General features: G+C 44.4%; 1 protein-coding gene across 13 annotated transcripts in view; it reads left to right on the top strand.

The window, feature by feature from the left end:
- The window catches only part of APBB2 (amyloid beta precursor protein binding family B member 2), a 315,643-nt gene that overhangs the window by 178,212 nt on the left and 111,407 nt on the right, over positions 1–26,024 (top strand). For 5 of the 13 annotated variants that reach the window (XM_030563654.1, XM_030563652.1, XM_030563661.1 and 2 more), the window contains 4 exons: positions 5,682–5,887; positions 12,002–12,064; positions 12,466–12,551; positions 12,860–12,920. In XM_030563654.1, coding sequence (XP_030419514.1) covers positions 5,682–5,887; positions 12,002–12,064; positions 12,466–12,551; positions 12,860–12,920 — 416 coding nt within the window. Of the gene's footprint in view, positions 1–5,678; positions 5,888–12,001; positions 12,065–12,465; positions 12,552–12,859; positions 12,921–26,024 lie in introns of all 13 variants that reach the window. The other 8 variants (XM_030563653.1, XM_030563650.1, XM_030563655.1 and 5 more) reach the window with 3 other exon arrangements.

Genomic DNA, 26,024 nt, shown 5'->3' with positions numbered 1-26,024 from the left:
TGCTTTGAGTGATTAAAATAGATAAATAAATTAAACAACTTCCTAATAAAACTATAATTCATGTGGAGGTATACATATATTTACCTTTATTTAATTTAAAATGTGAATCCATGTTACATTGTCAATACCTTTCTCTTGAAATGACACACAAGGGCAAGTGAGCCCCAAAATAACCCAACCCTTAATGGCAGCCTTACACAAAAAATATGTCCCTAATATGAAATATTATTAGGTCTTTGAAACTAGAGCTGCCCTAGTTCCGAAATTAGTTAATTAAGAGTACATACCCTAAATTCATCCCAGCACATGTTTTAGTCCATCTCTGCCTTTTGCTAATAGTATATTTTTAAGGTAATGGAACATTTATTACTCAGGTAATGTTTCTTTGGCCCTAACCCAGAGTATTTGCAACTGTATTACATAGTCTGCTTCCAGATGCTTGCAGATAAGAATTACAGTCATCTTAATGAATTTTTGTAGAAGTCTTTTTTGTATTATGTCTTCAGGTTTACAACTAGGATGACCAGATATCCCGATTTTATAGGGACAGTCCCGATTTTTGGGTCTTTTTCTTATATAAGCTCCTATTACCCCTTCCCCCATCCCATCCCGATTTTTCACATTTGCTGTCTGGTCACCCTATTTACAATATTCTTCCTGCTGTCACAAAAGCAATTTTGGTATTTTATACTTCAGTGTCATTCCTATTTAGATCTTACTTTGTAACCTGTTACAATAACTATGAATAAACATATGTAATTTGCCTTGCAACTTTTGGTTGGTTGGTTTGGAAGAAATCACTCAATATAAGCATAAAGTAACATTTTGTATTTGCACAGTATGATAATTTTGATCTCAAACTACAACAGAAATAATCTCAAATGATCATAGAATCATAGAAGATTAGGGTTGGAAGAGATCTCAGGAGGTCATCTGGTCCAACCCCCTTCTCAAAGCAAGACCAACCCCAACTAAATCATCCCAGCCAGGGCTTTGTCAAGCCAGGGCTTAAAAACCTCTAAGGATGGAGATTCCACTGCCTCCCTAGGTAGCCCATTCCAGTGCTTCACCACCCTTGTAGTGAAATAGCTTTTCCTAATATCCAATCTAGACCTCCCCCGCTGCCCTTGAGACCATTTCTCCTTGTTCTGTCATCTACCACCACTGAAAACAGCCTAGTTCCATCCTCTTTGGAACCCCCCTTCAGGTAGTTGAAGGCTGCTATCAAATCCTCCCTCGCTTTTTTCTTCAGCAGACTAAATAACCCCAGTTCCCTGAGCCTCTCCTCATAAGGCATGTGCCCCAGCCCCCTAATCATTTTCATTGCCCTCCGCTGGACTCAGTCCAACTTTTCCACATCCTTTCTGTAGTGGGAGGCGCAATAGTCCAGATATGGCCTCACCAGTGCCGAATAGAGGGAAATAATCAATTCCTTCAATCTGCTGGCAGCACTCCTATCAATACAGCCCAATATGCCGTTAGCCTTCTTAGCAACAAAGGCACACTGCTGACTCATATCCAGCTTCTCATCCACTGTAATCTCCAGGTCCTTTTCTGCAGAACTGCCACTTAGCTAGTCAGTCCCCAGCCTGTAGCATGGGATTCTTTCTTCCTAAGTGCAGGACTCTGATGCACTTTATCAGTGTAATATGTTAAAGAAATTATTTTATCCCTACTTATGTTCTGCTTCATTTAATTATTGTATGTTGTGTAGAACAAGCAGGGGCATTTGGTGATTGTCTACTTCCACAAGCAACTTTAGGCTACTTTTTCAAAGATGACCTATATGAACAATAGTTAACATTAACCTCAAACTTCTGAAGATCAGTGAACTTGTAGTCTGTATCGAGTCCAAAACTTTTTAAGTAAAATATTTCCTATTATTATAAAATTGACTGAGGTTAGTTATTCATTTTGTGCAAATTCAGAAAAAAACACCTCAGCCTCAACTACAGCCTCAGAGTAAACAAAATAACTGTGGATCCTTTCCTGTGAGGGCAGAATGACCTCACCTTCTCACAGAAGTTGTTTAGCACTTCACAAGGACTCTTTATTCTGAGGGCTTGTCTACATCACAAAGTTGCAGCGCTGGTGAGGGGGTTACAGCGCTGCAACTTAGGAGGTGTACACATCTGCAGGGCATCACCAGCGCTGCAACTCCCTGTTTGCAGCGCTGGCCGTACTCCCGTTTTGTCTCGGGTGTAGAGGATCCAGCGCTGGTGATCCAGCGCTGGTAATCAAGTGTAGACACTTACCAGCGCTTTTCTTGACCTCCGTGGAATAAGCAGGTATCCCAGCATACCTGAGGAAGCCTCTGGTAATCAAGCAGGTCTCCTTCCCCGGTTTGCTCTCGCGTTCCCCGAACCCCCGAGCAAGCAGGTCTCCTTCCCTGCAGTTTGCTCTCGCGTTCCCCGAACCCCCGTGCAAGCAGGTCTCCTTCCCTGCGGTTTGCTCTTGTGTTCCCCGAACCCCCGTGCAAGCAGGTCTCCTTCCCTGCGGTTTGCAGGGGAGTTCGGGGAACGCGAGAGCAAACCGCGGTGAAGCTGGTCTCCTTCCCCGGTTTGCTCTCGCGTTCCCCGAACCCCCGTGCAAGCAGGTCTCCTTCCCTGCGGTTTGCAGGGGGGTTCGGGGAACACGAGAGCAAACCGCGGCGAAGCTGGTCTCCTTCCCCGGTTTGCTCTCGCGTTCCCCGAACCCCCCTTGAAGCCGCCCAACAGCGCTGCAGTGTGGCCACATCTAACACCACTTGCAGCGCTGGTTGCTGTAAGTGTGGCCACTCTGCAGCGCTGGCCCTATACAGCTGTACTAATACAGCTGTAACAACCAGCGCTGCAAAATTGTAGATGTAGACATACCAGTCCCATTTAACAGAGCACGTTGTCCTCCATTTTTATCAGGTGAGAGTTTAACATCTCCATCTCTCTGCTTTGATAGCCATTCCACCCAGCTCAGGGGATGAGTTAGAGAGACCATAGGCTGTGCAATTAGAAGAAGGAAGAGGAAGAATGAGAGTACCTGCTTCTGTAAAAGAGATAATAATGTCTACCTGCTATGGGAGTTTTGAGGATTAATTGGTTAATGTTCGTAAAATGCTTTGAAAAGCATATGGACCTGATCCAACACCCACTGATGTCAATTCAGAGATTCCCATTGACTTCAAATGGGAATGAGCCCTAAATAAGTGTGAACCCAACCCCCTATTCTTTACAACTGAACTATGCCAAATTATTCATTAAATTTAAACTTTTAATTTTTTCTCCTTATGACAGTGCAAGTTGGTTGTCTTTTCACTCTAGTATGTACTGAAAGGTCCAATGTTTTCTTTATAGACATTGATGCAACTTTTCTACTTTAGGATTTTATAAATTAGCTATTTCAATGTACGCTTCTATATCTGTTTCTGAAGAATAGCAGCACTGCCACTAATACCTCAGAATGTTGGTTTGGGTTTTTCAAACTCTGTGGCATGCAGCTTTTTTTGGTGAGCATGACACTGTCAGCTTTTGAAAATATTTGTATAGTTTTTCTTGTTTTTACTTATCTAACTGTCCTCTTCTCAATAATAAGTTGCTTGGGTTAAGCAAAGGAGTAGTGTGTGAAGTAAAGAGACCAGAACAGAAAGATAGGAAGAAGCTAAATTGTGGAAGGCCTTGGAGAATGAAATGAGATGCTTGAATGCGATGCAGGATAGAACATAGAATTAGTAAACAAATATTTGGAATTTTTAAGATATTCTTGACCTTATTACGGAGGTGTTAAGGACTCTCAGATATTGGACCTAAGTTATGTTTCATGTATAAAGAGGTGACTCAAAACTAAATATTAATGGAAGTCTTGTAGTTGGAGGTCTGTGAGCTCTTCAGCTCAGAATTTGCTCATCTTACTGCAGGAATAATCAACTAATGATTTGAGAACAGTATGCAACTCCACTGGAAAAACACTGTAGCTCTTGTCAGTCACCTGGAGCACTGTGTTTGGTTCAAGACACGCTGGGGGGAGGGGGGAGAGAAGGGAATGGAGATCTGTCAGCAAGTATATCTGTAACAATACAGACCCAAAAAAAATTCTGTTAATTTTTTTTTTTTTATGAATAGATTCCTTACTAGGCATATTAATATAGAACATTGTGCAATTCATTTAAATTACAATACAGAACTGTATTTCCTGCACCTATGAGAAGCAATGCTAAGGCTTGGGGGAGTCAGGGGTAACAGAGGCACTCAGGGAAAGGGAAGGAGCCTAGGAGTGAGCCTGAAGGGTGTTGGGTGTGAGTGGGAGGTTTTTCTTTGGGTGTGTGTGTTTGCGATTGTTAGGGTGTTAATCCAAATAATATAATGTATATGGAGATATACCTATCTCATAGAACTGGAAGGGACCCCAAAAGGTCATTGAGTCTAGCCCCCTGCCTTCACTAGCAGGACCAAATACTGATTTTGCCTCAGATCTCTAAGTGGCTCTCTCAAGGACTGAGCTCACAACCCTAGGTTTAGCAGGCCAGTGTTCAAACCACTGAGCTATTCCTCCCCCCAAGCCTGTCCCATGCAGACCCTGGCTGACCCCAAGCCTCTCCCATTCAGTCAGGCAGGTCTGCCCCTGTCCCTGCACTCCTCGTCCCCATAGGTCTCTGCATCCCCTCTTCCCCATCCCCAGGCTCAGCTCTATCACCCCACTAGCTCCTGAGCCCATGCTCCAGTCTGTCCCCCCCACTAACTATTCTGAACCTGTCTCGACCCCCCACAGCAGCTCAGTTTGCCCCATTCTGTCTAACCTGGCTCCGCAGGCAGGTTTCTGTGATGAACTCTACTCCTGGGGGAATTCTGCTGCAATGGGCATAGACTTTTGTATTTTCCCACATTAAAAAACATTTTGCTTAAGAAGTGCTACAGTTCTGCCTTTTGCCCACTAGAAGTTGCCAGCCAGCTGTTCTAGCGCCACAGCGGTCTTTGGTGGGGAAAAGTTGGAACTGGAGTACCAGTTGTCATTGGTCTGCAGGACAAAATCCTGGCCTCAATTAAGTCAATGGGAGTTTTACCATTAATTTAAATGGGACTGAGATTTCACCTATAGATTTTTCTTTTACCACTGTGTAAGATCAACAGTTCAAAACTATTTGTATTTTTGAGACAACCAGTTTTAAATTTGGAATGGTGTATGGTTTTCCCACTGTTAACCATTTTAAATAAGCAATTTGTTTTAGTTTCATATTGATGAAAGCTTGTGTGTAATTATTTTTTGTAAGATGATTTTCGCTGTCAAAAGGAATGCTCCCTTTGTGAGTACTGAGGGTGATAAGGGAGTTCTGAGGAAGAGGACAGGCAGGGAACAACATCACATTGCCAAGTTATTTAATTGCATATTCTATGTTAATGTACCTACAGTTATATCCTTGGTATAATTGGATTTTAAAGGGGGTAGTTTGAATGATGGTATTAAGTAATTGCTGTATTAATGCATCTCCCTGTAAGCTGTTCTCTTCTTTGTAGGTTAATTCATGCCATGTTGACCATTTCATCTTTACCTCAATGCTTAATGCAGTATAATTTACTTATGTGACTTTTATTTATTTCTATAAGAGCAAGAGCAGTACTAATCCTGCATCATATGAGTCAAGACCAGAACTGGAAATCTAAAAAGCATGTTATGTGTTGAATAATACAGGTTTATTTTTCCTTTCTCAGCAGATATATGGAGTGATCACTCATTTCAGACCGACCCCGACTTGCCACCTGGCTGGAAAAAAATCAATGACATTGCTGGGACCTATTATTGGCACATACCAACAGGAACAACCCAGTGGGAACGTCCTGTCTCCATACCAACGGATCTTCAGAGCTCAAGGAAAGGATCACTTAATTCTATTACCCCATCTCCTACCCCAGAAACTGAGGTAAAGTGTAATGACCTCTTACTACTGAGTATTGAAAAGAAATTAGGATCTCTTTCAACCAGTTACTTGCACATAAAACAGTTAGTAACTTAAGCTTTAGAATCTGCTACACATTAGCATCTCTAAATTTAGCTGTTTGTTGACAATACATCATAAATATTTTTTGTTTTTAATGCCTTTGTCTCACAAAGCATCTTAAAGATTTGGATGTGTATATGAAAGGAGACATCATATCTAGTACAAAATTAGACAGCCTGTATGTGTGATTAATGTGAAACGATTAAGGTTCCCTAGGGTACTGAAGCAATACTTCATTACACAGGTGCAGGCTACATCAAATATTTACACATTAACAATCTCTTGGCTAAACTCTTTGTAATTACATCTTCTCTTAGTAGTTCAGTTGCTAGGAGTGTCACACAAATACATTGGAAGTTACAGTCCAGATGTTAACTACTGAATGTATAGCTTATATTAAATATACAAATCATTCTAAAGTGAAAGCATTTTAGAATAATACCAGAAAAAGTATCTGAGCACAAACATCATTCTTTTGCGCTGAATTTTTAAACTAGAAACAGGGTGCCCTCTGTCTTCAAGCACTGTGAAAAAGAACACTTGCTAAATATTTTTAAATGGTAATAACCCACTAAAATACCCATTACTGGGGCAATCCTGTGGGGTAACTTATTGATATCTGTACATGAAAATATAAAATATACCAAGTGGAACAGTAAACTAGAAAAATTGCAGTTCATTTATAATTTTTGAAATATATATATGCTTGGCTTGCCTTGACCAGGCAAACACTTAAATATGTGTAACTTCACTTGCATGATTTGAGTGGGACTACTCATATGAGTGAAGTTATGCTTAGTGTGTGAACTATTTCAGTTGTGGTTCACATCGGTCAAGACATCTCTGGAATTCACTATATGCTAGACATGTTGACTATTAAATGGACAAAGTTAAATGATATGAAGGATAAAGAGTGATTGTTACCTCTAAGATATTTCTGAAATTCACAGGAATTACAGGGGTGCAGAATTTAAAGTGCTACCAATGTTTCCAGTGTAAATTTATGTATTTTAAAGTTTATTACTCAGTCATAAATTATTTGTCTCCTTCTAAAACTGTGTAGACAAGGTTTTGACTTATAACTTACATCTTTGAAATAACTAAATTATATAAAAATAAAAATCAATAAGGATGCTAAATTATTGGGGGGAAATATGAATTTGTTTATTCAGTGTTTTTTCTTTCACTGATGATAAAGTAGCTTTTAATTGTAGGACTGACATTTTTCATTGTAATATGACAGACAAGTATCTTAGGGCTTGTCTACACAGTGGAGTGATGCATTTTATGAGTATGTGATTTCTAAAACACACTACAGAGTTACACATTAATTGATCTGGATAGACCCTGCTGGTGCACTTTAAAGTAATGCTGTTTGAAACAGTACTATGTTAAAGTACACTAGGGAACCTTTGGTGTGCACCAGGAAGTTCTATATGGACCAATTAATCTGCAACACATTAGTGCACTTCAGAAATTACTCTCTGTAGACAGTATTACCCCACTGTGTAGACAAGCTATTAAAACATTTGGGAATTACTTTTAGTATTAAACTTTAACATTACAGACAATGGTTTGCCATGATAAAGGAGAATAATTTTTTTTCTGACTATCACATTAAAGTATCATGTGAAATCTATGAATTAAGAAAACAAAGGTTTTGATCCAATATAGTAAAAATCCTGAAAAGGCTGTTATGAATGGTCATGCCAAGGCCAAATCTCCAGTACATAGGAGAGGGCCGTGTAGATTTTGATACTTTATAGGATTAGTGCCCATATTGTATCTGCCCAGGCAGAGCATTATACCTGTGCAGGTCCCTTTGAAAGATCAGGAAAATAGACTGTAGTGTAGAAGTCTCTACACAGTAATTTATATAATAATAATTTCAACCAGCAAGTTCTCAGACAATTAATCTATATTTTAACGAGTCTCTAGGTATGTTTCTAGAATAAAATTTTATGCAAAAAAGATGGTCGATGTCAAATTGCAAGAGGAAATTGTCTCCAAGAGTTTCTCCATTTTGTTTTGCAAATTTCTAACACATGATGATTAAGTAATGTTGATTTTTAGACTGGACCAGTGCTGAAGCAGCAGTATAATAGGATACCACACACGTTTTCAGATAGGAGGACCATGTTCCTGGACTGGCAAGGTCTGGGAACACTGCAGAGGCAGGTAGCTGAGGCCCTGACAGGAAAGGGATGGAAAGGGAAGGTCAACTTGTGGCACTGTCTAGCAGCCTCTATGGCTAAATCAAGTGAAATGTCACTGTGATATCAGGAATTTTGAAGTTAAATAAAAGATGGAATTGAGGGAGGACTCCAGTAAGTTTTATTTGGTTCTGGCAAGAGGGATATGGAAAGAAAAACAATGTTACGATGAACTAATCTTCATAGCGTATGGGCAACGTGCCTCAGGTGGTACATGACTACGATTCATCACCAAATCTGGTCCACTGGTTGGATCATTAGCTTCCCCGGGTTGGGCTGGGTACTGATGGGGAGTACAACCAAGGGTGGCTCTGTTTTTTGCTGCCCCAATCACAGCAGTCAGGGAGCCTTTGGCGGCGTTTCTGTGGGAGGTCTGCCAGTAACACGGATTTGGCGTCGGTTTGTGGGTGATCTGTTGGTCCTGTGCCTTTGGCGTACCCACTGCCGAATTGCCGCCGAAGCCGCAGGACTGGTGGACCTCCCGCAAAAACGCCACTGAAGGCTCCCTGACTGCTGTCCTCACGACGAGCGGCACGCCACCCCACCCCACCTGGCTTGCTGCCCCAGGCACACGTTTGCTGCGATGGTGCCTGGAGCCGCCCCTGAGTGCAACGTGAATGCTAATCCATGCCCCCCCCAATAGAAACCAAAGAATTCAAAATCTAGTCTGTCACCTTCCTTTTTATGTTTTTCTCTGGATTTTCACAAGTTTCAAATTGGCACTTGATATTATTTCTGTAAGTACCTCAGTACCTCCAGGCAACTCAAGGATAGTGTTGGTCTCAGTTTAGAATGCCCTTGTTTTTGTTGGACTGTAGCCCACCCTGAATGCTGCATGCACATTTTTTTAAAATGTGTGAATGGTATTCTGTGTCTACCATGTTTTTTATTTAATCAGAGAATTTGTGATACCGTTAGTTAAACATTTTACTGAATACATAGATTTTGGTATAGAATAATTTGGTGTGGAAGGCTTATTAGTTCATTCCTCTGCGTTGTGGCAAGATTCATATAACTTCCGTAGAAAAAATTGGTGGATTTACAGGTTTCAGATGAATGAAAGAGAGTGATCTGGAATAAAGTACCATTATCCAGGGGACATTTCAGTTCAGCCCCAATATTATCTTTTTCCATCAGTTCACAAGAGTTTGCTTTAGCGTTACCATACTTCCCTGGTTAGAAACCCCCAGCCCTCTTACACACTACTTGAGATTAGTTTATTTGTGCTGTTCAGCCTTTCAGGTTTCTCAAATAAACACTTAGATATATTTTCTTCCTCAGCGACTAATATTCTTACCCTTTTAAAGATCCTTTTTCTCATTTGTTTATTTTTCTTTGTGTCCCTGTTTCTTAACTAAAGTGATATTCTGAAGCATTGCTTCAATTAGTAGAACATAGCTTTGAATTGAAAGTGATTCTAATTTGACAGATTTCCTTAAGGAAGGCTTGTAAGGAACAAAGACAAAAGTCAGGTATTGTTTCATAGCATATCTTGATATGAATATTTAATACAAGGAAGATGAGTTAATCCAACACAGAGAAGCAGAGAAACATTGGGTAGGGGGAAAATGACACTATTAATGCAAATAATAAAAAAAAAAATTGGTCTGAATTGAAAAAAATGGAAGAAAATTAGTGTGTTCTCAAATTTATTATGGTTTTTTGTTGGTTACAAGAGATTTTTTCCCCTGCTTTTATAGCAGCAGATTCTCCTGTGCCATTTTCATCAGCACAGGAAATGGCTCTGGTGTAATTGTAGGTTAAGAATAATTTGAAAAATCCTGTGCCCTGTTCAGAGAAAATGTTAAATACGAAATATGTGGGTTTTATATACCTTTTAAAAAAATGTTGAAAGTCTGTTTATAGAGTACTCTTCATTAAGTTATTGAATACATTTATTTGAGAACCTTTATGTTCAGTATATAAAATATCATCTTCCAAATTTTTGAGATTATTTTTATCTTGTTGCATTTTTCCTTAATTGTATCTTGCAGCCAGAAGCAAATTTAGTATCAGCAGAACATGGGGAGATACTTTTTGTATTTAATCTTAGCGTTTTTGAAGGTTTAAGGTGAATTCCCTAAATTAATCCTTTTGTACCTAGAAGCGTAGATTTTCAGAAAACATCTAACTGATGGTATGAATTTCATTAGTTTATTTATATTATACTAAAAGTTTAGTGTGATGTTCTCCCCTACATGGGAATAGCCTGTGGAGGGCAAAGGAAACCAGAGGGCTTCAGTTTCCCTTGGGGGTGGGATGTATCTTGCCACCACAGCAGGGGCTGATAGTTTGATCCCTTTAAACCAGGGAGGTTAAGGAATCCGCAGGAAGCAAGGTTTCTCTCTACTGGCTCTTCCCTGACCTAGGACTTATGGTTCTTATAGGCTAATAGTTTAAAAGCTAGGGGTTCCCAAGGGAAAGCTGTGCCGATCCTACTAAGTACCACTAAATTCCAAGTACAGTTTAACAGGATGACAGCTACCACAGGAGCTGTTCTATCCAGGAGTTTCTGCAGCATGGCTGTTTCAGGAACATCTCCTAAAGTCAGAGATCCATAGCACAAGTTAATTCAGAATTAGGTTGTGTTAATTTGGAGTAGGTCAGCCTGAACAGAGCTTTTTAATACTGGGGAATTTAATGGGAGGAAAGAGATGGTCTAATGTCATCTAAATATCATATTCTCCCTCCACAGCAGTTGAGTACCTCCTGTTCAAGTCCATGGGAGTTACTCATATCCTGTGGAGAGGAGGAGACTAGGGACCCTATGATTGGCACTTAAGCTGTGTCTATCCTATGAGCTGAAGATGTGATTCCCCTGCTTGTGTACACATACTCGTGCTAGCTCTCATTGAACAAGCACAAGTATAAATAGCAGTGTAGCCATGGCAGCACAGGTATTGGCAACGGAGATGAATACGCATTCGCCTGAAACCAGTGGGTACATACTCGGCACAGCTAAGCCAGGCCTGTGCTGCTGCTACTGTGGCTACACCACTATTTACACTCACGCTTGCTCCATGTGAGCCAGGAAATCACAATCCCAGCCCATAGAGCAGACATAATGTTAAATGACTTCCCCGGCACTCTTTGCAGAAATTAGTGCATCTCTGAGCTTGTTGATACTAATTTAACAGTGTTAAAAATGTGCATTTGATGGATTATATAGCAGTTTCCTTATAGACTTTTGAATGAGGTTAAGGACATTTGTTGTTCGTTTAAAAAACCCACACACACAAGAAAGTTGTATTAGATCGTTCAGAATTGTTTTTGTTGCAAGAAGTCTGCCTGTGCTCCCTACTAATCACCTTTTCCCGTCCATTGTCCTTCTTTCTTCCTGCGATCTGGAAATTATTTGACCCTTATGCTGTACAATGCCTTCTATTTCAGTGTTTCCAGTTCACACTATATTTAGAGTTAGAATACTCAACAAATGAACCCCAGAGAAATGGAAACTCCATTTTTCTCTGAATTGCTGTTTTGTGGCAGGTCCTAGCAGTTATGGCCAACATTCACATTCAGACTCATTTTGCTTGCTTTCAAGATCATACCTGAAGAGTAATCTCATTGTCTGTTTTTAATTCATATTAACTTTTCCTTATTCCAATCATTTGTTTTGGTAAGTAACTGTAGAAACATCTCCTCCCAATTCCCCCCCCTATCCAAATGCCATTGTACAGTGGACTAACTAGTTGAAGTTTTGAGGTGATCTGTTCCCTAACCCATCCTGTAAATATCAATGCTAACAACAGTGTCTTGTGTTTTTTTTTTTCTGTTTTTTTTATCAATGTGCTTCTTCCTGTGTGAATAATTATATGTCTAGAAACAGCCATGGAGTGATTTTGCTGTACTGAATGGGGGAAAGATTAATAGTGACATTTGGAAGGCAAGTATATTGTCAGATTTTAGAATATTTAATACTGTTACCCTTGTTTTTGCATGGCAGTGGCTGTATTTTATTTAATTTTTTTTTTGCTCCACAAATATCATTCATAATATAGGCCAAAGTAAATGGGGTATTGCTAGGGATATCTAGCACACAAACATGCTGCCATTTTCTGATCTTTGCACTTAGAATGGATTCAGTCTAAATCAACAGGGTAAATATCATGTTTTAAAAATAAGATGCCTGCACTGAATGAAAAATAATTTGAAAATATATGCATGCTTTATCCGGAAACACTGTATGCTTCTTGGCAGGGAGGATTTTATTTCCCTTTGAAATTAGAGGTAATTTGCTGTAGCACATGCCTAATAATGTATTAATAATGGTATGTTTATCTCTAGGACCTTCATGCAGCCACAGTGAATCCAGACCCCAGTTTAAAAGAATTTGAGGGAGCAACATTACGCTATGCGTCTTTGAAGCTCAGGTATGTTGTTTTAAGAAATCTCCATAGAGTGGCCAGCTTAAATATGTTGTACTGTACTATAAACTGTATTGACTGTAAACCTGATTTTGTCTATATTTATTCAGTGTTGTCTCATTGTTGCCTTGTGCTCCCCTGTCTGTCTGTATCCATCTGTTGTCTCTTGTCTTATACTTAGATTGTAAGCTCTTTGGAACAGGAACTATCTTTTTGTTCTATGATTGATTGTACAGTGCAGTTCTGATCCATGACTAGGGCTCCTAGACACTATGGTAATACAAATAATTAATAATAATATTTTTTCATAACAGAAATGCTCCGCGGTCTAATGAAGATGATTCCTGTAGCATCAACAGTGATCCAGAAACCAAGGTCTGTAAGAAAATATTTAAATAGGATACCATTTAAGCTTGTAATTGTAAACAATGCATGCAGGTAGCAAGTTGTTTTCTAGGTTTAAACTTAAATACCCCCCCTCAAGATGTTGGTTGAAATGGTAATATTTTGTCACAATGCACATAGATTTTAACTATGTGAGTTTCTAAGAGTATGTATATTCTGCAATGTAAGCCCGGACTCCCTTCCGTCTACATGCAAATTTATCAGACTTGGGCTTGGTCCGAGGATCGTAGTACCCTACAGAGGTGGAGGGTTTGAGCCTGGGTCAAGCTGAGACCCAGGGTTTGAGCTCTATTGCTTTGCAGTGTTGACACAGCCCCTGCATCTTGGGTCCTAGGAGTCCGCCAAAGTATCCCACGATCCCATGGTCCAACTTCCTTTGTTCATCTCTACTCCAGTCGACTCTAGGGAGTTTCTGTCTTGTATGTGCTTTCACTATTCGTGCTTGCTCATGCTCTTTTTTTTTCCTGTGTGGTTCTGTTGTTACTGGTGTTTGATGTGGTAATGGCACCTAGCCTGCCTAGCAATCGGTTAATGCTGTGCTTTTCTAATACACTTATAAATAAAGCTTCTTCTTCGAGTGATTGCTCATATCCATTCCAGTTAGGTGTGTGCGCGCCGCGTGCACGTTCGTCGGAGAAACTTTTACCCTAGCAACACTCGGCGGGTTGGCTGGGCGCTTCCTGGAGTGGCGCCGCTATGGTGCCAGATATATACCCCAGCCGACCCGGCCACCCTTTAGTTCCTTCTTACCGCCCGTGTCAGTCGTTGGAACAGTGGAGTGCGGCTTAGCTGACCTCCACCTTCCCTAGCTACTCGTAGTCTCTTCTAGTTGTTATATTCATAATGTAGTTAACTGTTATTGTGTGTATATATATAGTTCATTAGATTTAGTTATAGTTCATAGTTATAGTTGTTAGTTAGCTCATGCCTGGCTCATCGGGTTTCAAGCAGTGCCGGAGCTCATGCCTGGCTCACCGGGTTTCAAGCAGTGCTCCGCCTGTCATAGGCCGATGCTGACAGGAGATCCCCACAACTCCTGTTTGAAGTGCCATGGGGAATCGCACTTATCTGCTAAGTGCCCAATTTGCAAGGCTTTTAAGCCGAGAACTAAAAAGGAGCAGGACATCAGGTTAAAACAGCTCCTCATGGAAGCGGCCCTGACACCTTCGCCTTCGGCACCGAGCATGAGCCAGTCGGTGAATAGAGGCACCCCTACGGCACCGGGCATCGCCGGTACGCCTAAGGACTCCCGGCACCGGCCACCGCCGGCACTGAAATCGACTCCGCGCCGTTCTCTCTCCCTGAGGTCGAAGACGGCGAAAGGTCAGATGGCAACACCCGCGTCGCAGCCAGAGACTGCGCCTAGGTCTGACCTCGTGGTACCAATACCTGCCGCAGCGCAGCCGAAACTGGTACCGTCGACTCCAGCCCCACGAGGGCTGTTGAGTCCGGCACCTGACAGCTCCCCAGCACCTGCCGTGGTAGAGCTCACTTTGCCGTCTACCCCAGAGACATTTTCTGCGGCGAGAGATTTGATCGCCATCACCGAGGCGGCACCGCCCCTACCCCCGGCACCGCTGGTGTGGGTATTATAATCCATGGGCAAGCCGACCCTGGCCAGACCGCCGTCTGTCAACGTAGCAGACCGGCACCGCTCAAGGTCACGATCCCGCAGGCACTCTGGGTCTAGACGTCGCTCCCACTCTCGACGTCGCTCTCAGTCCCGGCACTGTTCCTCTCCACGGCACTGGTTGGACTCTCGGCACCGGTCAATCTCTTGCTCCCTGACCCGCTACTCGTGGTACCGCTCCAGTTCCTGGCACCGACCCAGGCACCGTACCTCCCGGAGCAGATCAGGGCGTAGAGACGCGAGATCCCGGTCGACCTCCCGGCACCTGGTCTGGTCGCAGGTCCTGGTCTCGTTCTCGGTACCGCTCTGTGTACCGGCACCGGTCCCCACGGTCGAGGGGTGCGAGATCCTCCGGGACTTCGGCTCCAGGTTTTTCTGCTCTGCCATGGCCGTCCAGACAGACGTCCGTATCCTCCCAAGCGGACAGCTATTATGACCGGGACCGGGATATGGAGGTACCTACGGGAGTTTTCCAGGACACTCGGCCTCAGGATGTAGGACCTCAACAGTGTCCTTTTGGACACCCTGGAAGTACCACCAAGCCCAGGGTGCTCCCCTAGTCCAGATCCGCTCTGCTGCCTCAGAACATTGGGCACCAGAGGCCACCATTTCCCGCCCCCCCGCGGCTGAGTCGGAGAAGCACGCAACACATCCTCCGGACTCCCCGGGACAGCTGGAGCAGGAACCGTCCCAGAAGCAAGAGGCTATCCAGGATCCTCTCATTCCTGGAGTATCCTCCTCCTCCTCACCGGATGAGGCTGTGGCAGGGACCTCATCCTCAGGGCCCCCGCCGATAGACCTCAGGGCCCATCAGGACCTCCTTTGCAGGGTGGCTGTCAATATCAACCTCCCAGTGGAGGAAGTCCCGGAAGTCGAACACCCCGTAGTGAGCATCCTTACCGCCGATGTTCCCACCTGGGTCGCACTGCCATGTATTAAGACTATCCAGGCCACTGCCGACACCCTCTGGCAGTCTCCAGCCTCCATTCCACCGACGGCAAAGGGAGTTGAGAGAAAGTACATGGTACCCTCTCGGGGGTATGAGTACTTGTACGTTCATCCTCCTCCCTCCTCCTTAGTTGTCCAGTCGATCAACGAAAGGGAACGCCATGGCCAGCAGGCGCCTGCCCCAAAGTCCAAGGAGGCCAGGCGGATGGATCTCCTGGGTCGTAAGGTGTACTCAGCGGGGGCCCTTCAGCTCCGAGTGGCCAACCAGCAGGCTCTACTGAGCCATTACAACTATAACACATGGGCAGAAGTGGTAGGTTCACTGAGCTGCTACCCCTGGACTCACGCCAGGAATTTAATGCGTTCCTGGAGGAAGGGAAGAAGGTGGCTAGGACCTCTCTCCAGGCCTCCCTAGACACGGCCGACTCAGCGGCCAGAACTTTGGCCTCGGGCATCACCATGAGGCGTATCTCCTGGCTCCAGGTCTCTAACCTGCCTCCTGAGCTGCAGTACACCATCCAGGACCTACCCTTTGATGGCAAGGGTTTGTTCTCGGAGAAGACTGATCCCAGGTTGCAGAGCCTGAAGGATAATAGGGTCATCATGCGCTCGTTGGGAATGCATACCCCCGTAACCCAGCGTAGACCCTTCAGACCCCAAACACACCGCCTGTACTTTACGCCTCGGCAAAGGCAGGACCTCAGTAGAAGGCGCGGGCGGGGTGGCTGCAGACACCAGTCCAGTCCCCAGGGGGGCCAAAACCACGGGTTTTCTAAGGCACCACCGGGCCCTAAGTCCAACTTTTTTGAAGGTGCGCCCGGGGACGGCATACCAGTCTCAAGACAGGATCCTTTCCCTCCCTTCTCCAACTGTCTCTCCTACTTCCTCCTGGCATGGTCCCAATTGACTTCAGATCTTTGGGTTCTACGCACAGTGAAGCAAGGATACCACCTCCAATTTGCTTCATCACCGCCCTCCTGCCCCCCATCCCGGTCCCTCTTCAGGGACCCCTCTCACGAGCAAGTCCTCTTACAAGAGGTCCAGTCTCTCCTCGCCGCGGGAGCTATAGAGGAGGTACCTTTAGATGAGAGGGGGAAGGGGTTTTACTCCCGCTATTTTCTGATTCCCAAGTCCAAGGGAGGCCCCAGACCTATCCTAGACCTGCGAGGACTCAACAAATGGTTGCTCAAGTTGAAGTTCCGCATCGTCTCCCTGGGAACGATTATCCCGTCCCTGGATCATGCCGCCCTCGACATGAAGGACGCGTATTTCCACATTGCCATCTTTCCACCACACAGGAAGTACCTTCGCTTTATGGCCCACCACCAGCACTTCCAATTCACAGTCCTCCCCTTCGGTCTCTCCACGGCCCCGAGGGTGTTCATGAAGTGCATGGCCATCGTCGCCGCCCACCCCTGCCGGCAACAGATACATGGGTTCCCGTATCTGGACGACTGGCTCATCAAGAGGACCTCTCAAACTCAGGTCCGGCAGTATGTCGGCATAATCACGGACCTATTCTCCCAGTTGGGCCTACTCCTCAACACCGAGAAATCCACCCTGGTCCCCTCACAAAGGCTGAACTTCATAGGGGCAACACTGGATTCCACTCAAGCCAGGGCCTACTTGCCTCAGCCCCGCTTCCAAGCGATCGTATAAATCATACGAGATTTACAGGCCTCCCCAATCACCTCAGCTCGCACCTGCCTCGGCCTCCTGGGGCATATGGCCGCATGTACTTATGTGACCAAGTATGCCAGACTCCGCATGCGACCCTTTCAAACGTGGCTCCATTCGGTCTTCCGCCCGGGCAGGGACTCTATAGACGTCTTAGTGACAGTCCCCCTCGGCCCCCTCCGCTCCCTCAATTGGTGGCTAACTCCATCCCTGGTAAGCGCAGGGATGCCGTTCCATCCACAGCCGCTGTCGATGACCTTAACGACGGATGCGTCATCCCTCGGTTGGGGGGCCCATCTAGGTCACCTGCGTACCCAGGGCCTTTGGTTGTCCCAGGAGCTGACGCTCCACATAAACGTCCGGGAGTAGAGAGCAGTCTGCCTCGCGTGCCAGGCGTTCCAGCAACATCTTCATGGCTGTTGTGTTTTGGTATTCACAGACAACACAACAGCCATGTACTATATCAACAAACAGGGGGGACCCGCTCGTCTCCCCTGTGTCAAGAGGCCATTCGACTGTGGGACTTCTATATAGCCCACTCGATAGACCTGGTGGCGTCCTTTCTCCCGGGGGTCCGGAACGCTCTAGCGGATCGGCTGAGCCGGTCCTTCCTATGTCACGAATGGTCAATAAGACCGGACGTCATCCATTCGATCTTCCGGAGGTGGGGATTTCCCCTCATAGACCTGTTCGCCTCCTGCTCGAACAGGAAGTGCCAGGAGTTCTGCTCCTTTCAGGGTCTCTCTCCGGGGTCGATCACAGACGCATTCCTCCTGTTGTGGAGGCACCACCTGCTGTATGCCTTCCCTCCGTTTCCTCTGGTGCACAAGGTCCTGTTAAAGCTCCGCAGGGACAAAGCGCATCTGATCCTGATCGCGCCTGCATGGCCCAGACAGCACTGGTACACTACCCTGCTAGATCTGTCCATGGCCACCCCAGTTCCTCTCCCTCTCCTTCCAGACCTGATCACGCAAGACCATGGCAGGCTTCGTCACCCAGACCTGCGAGCCCTCCACCTCACGGCGTGGCTCCTGCATGGCTAAACATAGCGGAGTTAAGCTGTTCCGCTCTGGTTCAGCATATTCTCCTCAGCAGCAGGAAGCCTTCCACCCGCTCCACGTATTTGGTGAAGTGGAAACGCTTCTCTTGCTGGTGCGCAACACAGGGCGTTACTCCCTCGGAGGCCTCGATTCCCATGGTCCTAGACTACCTCTGGTACCTTAAGCAGCAGGGCCTGGCGACTTCCTCTCTGAAGGTGCACTTAGCGGCTATATCCACTTTCCAGCCAGGCGAGGGTGGTCACTCCGTGTTCGCCCACCCCTTGGTCTCTAGGTTCATTAAGGGCCTAGAGCGCCGCTATCCCCCTGTACATCGCCCTGCCCCTACCTGGGATCTCAGTTTGGTCCTAAACAGACTAATGCGCCCACCCTTTGAGCCACTAGCGACTTGCTCGCTTCTGTACCTATCGTGGAAAACAGTCTTCCAGGTGGCCATTACATCGGCCAGGCGGGTCTCCAAGATGAGAGCGCTCACGGTGGACCCGCCCTACACTGTCTTTCATAAAGACAAGGTACAACTGCGACCTCATCTGGCATTCCTCCCTAAGGTTGTGTCTGTCTTCCATACCAACCAGGACATCTTCCTCCCGGTCTTCTTTCCGAAGCCCCACTCTTCTCGGCAGGAGCAGCAGCTACGCTCCTTAGATGTACGCAGAGCACTCGCTTTCTATATTGAGCAGATGAAGCCGTTCCAGAAGTCTCTCTAGCTGTTCGTGGTGGTCGCGGAACGGATGAAAGGTCTGCCAGTCTCCTCCCAGAGAATCTCCTCCTGGGTGACTGCATGCATCAGCACATGCTATGACCTAGCTCATGTCCCTTCGGGCCACCTCACAGCGCACTCTACCAGAGCTCAAGCGTCATCAGCCGCCTTCCTGGCGCGCGTGCCTATCCAGGAGATATGCCGTGCAGCGACCTGGTTATCGGTCCACACCTTCACCTCGCACTACGCACTGGTCCAGCAATCTAGAGATGATGCAGCCTTTGGCGCAGCGGTTCTGCATACTGCCACATCTCACTCCGACCCCTCCGCCTAGGTAAGGCTTGGGAGTCACCTAACTGGAATGGATATGAGCAATCACTCGAAGAAGAAAAGACGGTTACTCACCTTTGTAACTGTTGTTCTTCAAGATGTGTTGCTCATATCCATTCCAAACCCACCCTCCTTCCCCACTGTCGGAGTAGCCGGCAAGAAGGAACTGAAGGGTGGCCGGGTCGGCTGGGGTATATATCCGGCGCCATAGCGGCAACACTCCAGGGGGCGCCCAGCCGACCCGCTGAGTGTTGCTAGGGTAAAAGTTTATCCGATGAACGTGCACGCGGCGCGCACACACCTAACTGGAATAGATATGAGCAATACATCTCGAAGAACAGTTACAAAGGTGAGTAACCATCTTTTTTTATTTAATCAAGAAAGTTGATTGCCATCCCTGCATCATATCATATAATGTCCATATAAAATAATAAAGGTAAATACATGATCAGGGATAATTAGGCGTTAAAACACTATTCCTCAGTACAGTTGTCTATATGAATCCATACTTCACTCACTTCCTTACATCAATCCCAAGTGTAAATCCCTCCCTCCCCATTTCATAAGTCATGTCATCCATAAATCAACTGCAAGGCAGTTAACTCCTCACCCTTCCCCAAGCCCTGAAATATCCCACAATCAGTGAGCCCTGTTCCACCCCCACAAGCACATTCATAAAAGTGCTTATTCGCCCTCTTCCACTGGGCCGTGCAAGTCCATAATGTGGGAGCACAAAGCCTCCCCGACTTTTGTTGCGTAGGTGCATCCAGCTCTAGCTGTGGTAGCTGCACTTTCTACTGAGGGTACCAATTCAGTGGCCCCTTGCTGACATAGGTCCATTCAGGGGGAAGTGGCTCACCTCTGGCTTCACAGAGATTGTGAAGAGCACAGCAAGCTCCAGTAATGTGGACAGCATTGATGACACTGGCATTCAGACAGGTCTATAAACATCTCCAACAGGCTTTCGTCTGCAAAAGCACATTCAACACCCATTCTACACCTGCTGGGAGTGCAGTTTTGCCAGGGCCTCTGAAATCAGGGTGCAGTTTATAAGCCAACGCAAAAAGGGGTATGTAGGATGCTCCAGAATAACAGTGGGGACAGTAACTCCATTTCTGACAATGTCAGTTGGTGGGACTAACCCTAACCCTGTCCTGAATGTAGATTTCTGATTGGCAAAAACTTTTGCATCATGAACTTTCCCAGTGCAACCTACATTGACATTCATAAATTGGCCTCTCTGGTCCATAAGAGCCTGCAAAGCTATGGGGTAGTACCCATTGCGATTTATATACTTGTGCTCTTTGAGGAGGGCAAATGATTGGCACAAGTCCCATCTATGGCCTCATTGCAGTTTGTGAATCCCATTCTCTCAAAGTTGGCAATTACTTCAGGAATATCTTGTATGCCCCCACCTTTGGGTAAACCTTACACCTGATTGCCTCAGAAACCTCTGCTTACAGTCGTCTTTCCAACACCAAACTGGTTGGCAACAGACCCAAAGCATTCTGGGACAGCCAGCTTTCAGATAGTTATAGTCACCCATTTCTGGACCAGCAATGGTGCTCTCTGGCATGTATCTTTACACTGGAAGGTCGTGGCAATCTGCTCACAAAGCTCCAGAAATGTAGCTTTCTTCCTGCAAAAGTTCTGGACCACTGCCGGTCATTCTGGTTTGTATGAGGATGTGATTGTTCCAGTCTGTGCTGTGGCCCTGCGCCATGAGTTCTGGTCTATGTAGTGGGCATCAGCGGCTATACTGAGTGTCATGAACAGCATCAACCAGATTGAGTCTGTGATGCCTGGACTCCTTTTCCTGCTCTGTCTGGTGCCTTTGGTGGGTCAGGAAACGCCACCAAAATATCCACAAGTATCTCTCAGAAGCTCTGCCCGTTTCCTGACACTGGAGTGAAAGTGCAAGCAAGAGAAGTTCTTCAAAAGATGCCCTTCCCCATATTGCTGGCTCTGGTTGCTGGGAGCGGACAGACCAAAATGTCTGCTTGGCAGGATGTGGTGTTGGGCTGTTCAAACTTCCTGTACTGTGCAGGGTGGAGGCAAGTTTTCCCACAGTGCACTACGGTCAAAGGGCTTGAGCAACCACATTACATGAGGACACCAGGGAGTCTGGTATCTGGTTGGTTTGACTTGGGTCTGTGTGCTGCAGTGTGGACACTGGAGCCTCAGGTTGCAAGTCTTGTGTTCAAAAATTCTTAATGTAGGGTTAACTATCAGTGTAGATATTCAAGCCTTGTGTTCTCTAACCCAGGGTCAGCTGACTTGAGTCCCACTAAGCCTAGGCTTACATTTCAGTGTAGCCATATCCATAATGTCACTAAAAATAGCAGGACTAAATCCTCATTCAAGTGGACTGAAAATATAGCCTTATAGGTGTTGTTCTTTTAAACTGACTAAAGCCAAGACATTCAGTGTTAGGACTAGAACTCTTATTGACACTCCAGACTTAACTGACTCCTTTGGTAGTACAACTGAGTTTCACACGTTGAACCGAGACCTTGTTGCTACTGTGGGCCAGGTATCTCCACACACTAGTGAATTTAGGTTCAGTCCTTAAGTCTGAAATTATTTCCTTTTGTGTTTAAATCAGACCCTTTGTTTTTATTTTAGTGGAGCTGTTTTTTAAAATAGTGCATGTTTGAGTACATCTCTCCACATCTGTCATTTAAGTATTTTGTGGGCTACTTTGATGTGTTGAACATGTACATTTTTAGAGATGCTCATGATCTCTAATTTGAAATCCAAATAATTTATATACTCTTTTCTGCTATGTCATCAATCTACAGTGATTGACAGAGGGAGCATAATCTTCTTATATGTTAAAGATGCTATTTAACAGATCTAATAGTTACAATGGTATTTCCAAACACAATTGGGGGAAAATAGACTGCTCAGTTTTCTTAGTTTTCTGTTTACACAATTATTAGTCAATACCTGCATTTTGAGTTAACAGGCTGATCATTTAAAAAGCAAAGGTTCAAAAAGGAAAACGTGATAATCCTAAATTCTGAGGTACAGTTTAACACTGCTGCAGAAGTGAAAAGCATAGGTCTTCACACACCACCCAAGAAGCTGGCCTCTTAAAAAATAAATCTTACAGGCTGATGTAGAACAAGGAGGTAATAATTGGACAAGCTGGATTCTGCACCAGGTGATTTTGCAAAGGTTAATGTTATACGCCTGTTCTGCAGGAAAGCCTGTGGCAGTATTGCTGTGGGCCACCAAGAAGTTTTGTTTCTTCCATCCCTCTCCCTTGCTTATATATGTCTGTTCATGTAGAACGCAAGCTCTGTGGGATACAGTCTTCTGTATCAGTGCAGCACCTAGCACATGGTTAACACTCTATATATGATTAATAATAACTGAGCACTCATGTTTCTGGGATCTCCACAATGGACAGGAAAAGGGACCATGAGAAGTGAAGTCAGGAATATGAAGAAAAACAACTGTACTTAGTGTGGGCCTGTCATGGTATAATTCCCCACTCTGAACCTTAGCGTCCAAAAGATGGGGTACCAGCATGAATTCCTCTAAGCTCAATTACCAGCTTAGTACTTGTAGCGCTGCCACCAACCAGGAATTCCAGTGCCTGGTACACTCTGGTCCTCCCAAAACCTTGCCCGGGGACCCCCAGGACCCAGACCCTCTGGATTTTAACACAAGGAAAGTAAACCCTTTCCCTCACCGTTGCCTCTCCCAGGCTTCCCCTCCCTGGGTTACCCTGGAAGATCACTGTGATTCAAACTCCTTGAATCTTAAAACAGAGAGGAAAATTCACCTTCCCCCCTCCTTCTCTCTCCCCCTCCCAGACTCTCCCTGAGAGAGAAAGTAATCCTAACACAGAGAGAAAGTTAACCTTTCTCTCTCCTTTCTCCCCACCAATTCCCTGGTGGATCCAGACACAGTCCCCTGGGGTCTCACCAGAATAAAAATCCGATCAGGTTCTTAAACAAGAAAAGCTTTTAATTAAAGAAAGAAAAACAGTAAAAATTATCTTTGTAAATTTAAGATGGAATATGTTACAGGGTCTTTCAGCTATAGACACTGGGAATACCCTCCCAGTCTAAGTATACAAGTACATACTAAAATTCTTTCAGCAAAATACAGATTTGAACTCCTTCCAGCCAAATACACATTTGCAAATAAAGAAAACAAACCTAAGCCTAACTTGCTTTATCTACCTAGTACTCACTATTCTGGACATATAAGAGACTGTATCAAAGAGATTGGAGAGAAACCTGGTTGCACATCTGGTCCCTCTGAGCCCCCAGAGTGAACAACAACCAAACACTAACAGCACACACAAAAACTTCCCTTCCCCAAGATTTGAAAGTATCCTGTCCCCTGATTGGTCCTCTGGTCAGGTGACAGCCAGGCTCACTGAACTTGTTAACCCTTTACAGGCAAAAGAGACATGAAGTACTCCTGTTCTATTAACCCTTAACTATCTGTTTATGACAGGGCCCTTTTCTTTTCTGTATCAGTTACTGTAGTCAGAGTTCTTTACATGCTGTGCACTACTGGCTTGTTGAGTCATTATAGTGGTCATGGTAGTAATGCCTAAATCTCTTGTTCTACCTTTGTGACTTGGTGACACTAACATTATTTTTTATTTTCATAGCACCTTTCATTCCTCAAACTCTTTACAAACTACATACTTTATGGACACCACCATTGTACTGTACCTATCTATGACACGAGAGGCCGACAACGACTTGCTGCATGCTACACAGTACAGGGATAGGAAATGTTGGCCAAAGGGTCTAGGGCAAATCCTTACCCTTACGAAAAGTGCTGTGGGATCTCTAATGCTCACCACAGACAATCTGAACCCCCTCACCTCCCAGTAAACTCCATTGTAGTCAGTTTATTCAGAAGGATATAGGATTGAGAGAACCCTGCTTGGATTTGAAGCGGTGGTTTCAGAAAGGCTAGATGCATCAAACTAGTAGTTTTAGCTCCTTAAGCGTCCCCTTTGGCACATCATCTGTATCATTTTTGTTAGATTTGTATTTTTGATTTTAATGTAACGTGTGGCAGAAAGTACAGTTTTCTTCTTTTGATTTTTTAGGTGAGTTTGATATGTATTTTTTTTTCTACTTTGAAGAATTAAAATCCCAAACCAGAGAAATTTTTTTACGTTTTAGTTTATTTAAGTGACAGTAGTTTTAAAACATATTTACAAAGAAAGCTAGTCAGTATGTTTTAAATAGGAAAAAATTAAGGATTATTGTTTTAATTCAAACATACACCCCTCACCGCCAAAGACAGTTCTGAATATTGTACCGTTTTCAACAAAGAAAACTGTTTGCCACCTTGTGGACAACCATGAGAATTATTTTCTTGCAAAACCTATTTCTGTAAATGTCTAATTATATTTGGAAGTGTTGGTGCCAGGAAAGAGCTCATAGCTGGTGTTCAGGTAGTTTCTGGTACAGGTTAAGTGTGATTCATCAACCAAAACAGTTAGATAATCAGAGTTATCAGTAAACAGAAATTGTTTCTATATGCATTTTGATCTAGGGCATAAATTCAAATTTCAGATAATTGGGAATTGGATAGAGAAGATAGAAAAGCGGAAAAAATGATTGATTGAACTCAACTGCTTTATTTAAATAATGTATTTCAGTGGGAATTTATTGAGGAGGAGACAATGCTAGGCTAACCACTAGTTCAGTATATAAGCATTTTGCTTCAGGGAATTATCTGTTTATTCTAAGATACATGAAAATTAATTTGATTTGGAGTACACAATGGATAGCTGCTCAATCACAGAAACCGGTCCTTCTTGGTTAATTTAAGGCCCAATCCTGCAACTTGTTAAATGTTGCCTGAAAGGTGCTGAGGGCTCCAAACTCTAATGCTGGAATGGGAATTGAGGTACTGGGCACCTCACAGGATCCAGTTGCACAGACTGTAAATTCCTGTTGTAGGCATAGTACTGTCTGCATGATTGTAAAGTTCCGTGTTTACCTATAGCACTATATAAAAGGTAATATTTTCCATGACTGGATTCTGCTCAGAAGGAAGGTGTAGGAATGGCTCAGTGAGGTGTGGGGGGAGAGCGGTGATTTACACTTTGTCTGGCTCCCATGGAGTCAGAATCCTCTTCTTTCAACTTAATATGCAAAATGTTAATCTAAAACATAGACAAAAATGTCAGTGTACTTGATGCTCAGCTTCCTTTTTACTCCATGGTTGTCATTTTACCTTTTCCTCACTGAGGGACTGGTGAAAAAGATCTCAGCTAGGCTTGTTGGCTGTCTAGCAGACCTACTTTACATTCCATTTTCTTGTCTTATTCACACCTAGCGATTGCTGTGGCTGTTGCTGTGATTGCTCCATGCTCAAGCCTTTCTCCCTGGCTGGTTCTACTTGCCCCCCATTTCTCTTTTGCAATTGTGAAAGGATGGAAGATGGTATCAGAATCTGGCCCTTAATTTTGCTGAGTAGTACCTTCTGCACAGTTATTTCCATTGAAATCAAGGGGAGTTACAGCATGAGAGTCTGGATCTGTGTGTTTGTTTCATGCAGCACTGAGCACATTGTCAGTGTTTCGCAAAAACGCAGCATCTTAATTTTCATAAGATGTGATGATTAGTTTAGCTTTGCGAAAACATTTTAGCACTATGCAAAATAATATTTTCCAAAATAGAAAGTAAAGCTGTAAACACCTGGCACTGTGCAGTCATATAGTAATGTCGCCACAATTCTTA

The sequence above is a fragment of the Gopherus evgoodei genome, chromosome 5 (assembly GCF_007399415.2).
Source record: "Gopherus evgoodei ecotype Sinaloan lineage chromosome 5, rGopEvg1_v1.p, whole genome shotgun sequence".
NCBI classification, from domain to species: Eukaryota; Metazoa; Chordata; order Testudines; family Testudinidae; genus Gopherus; species Gopherus evgoodei.
Note: the sequence above shows the minus strand (reverse complement) of the source record. Positions and strands in the feature narration are given on the sequence as shown.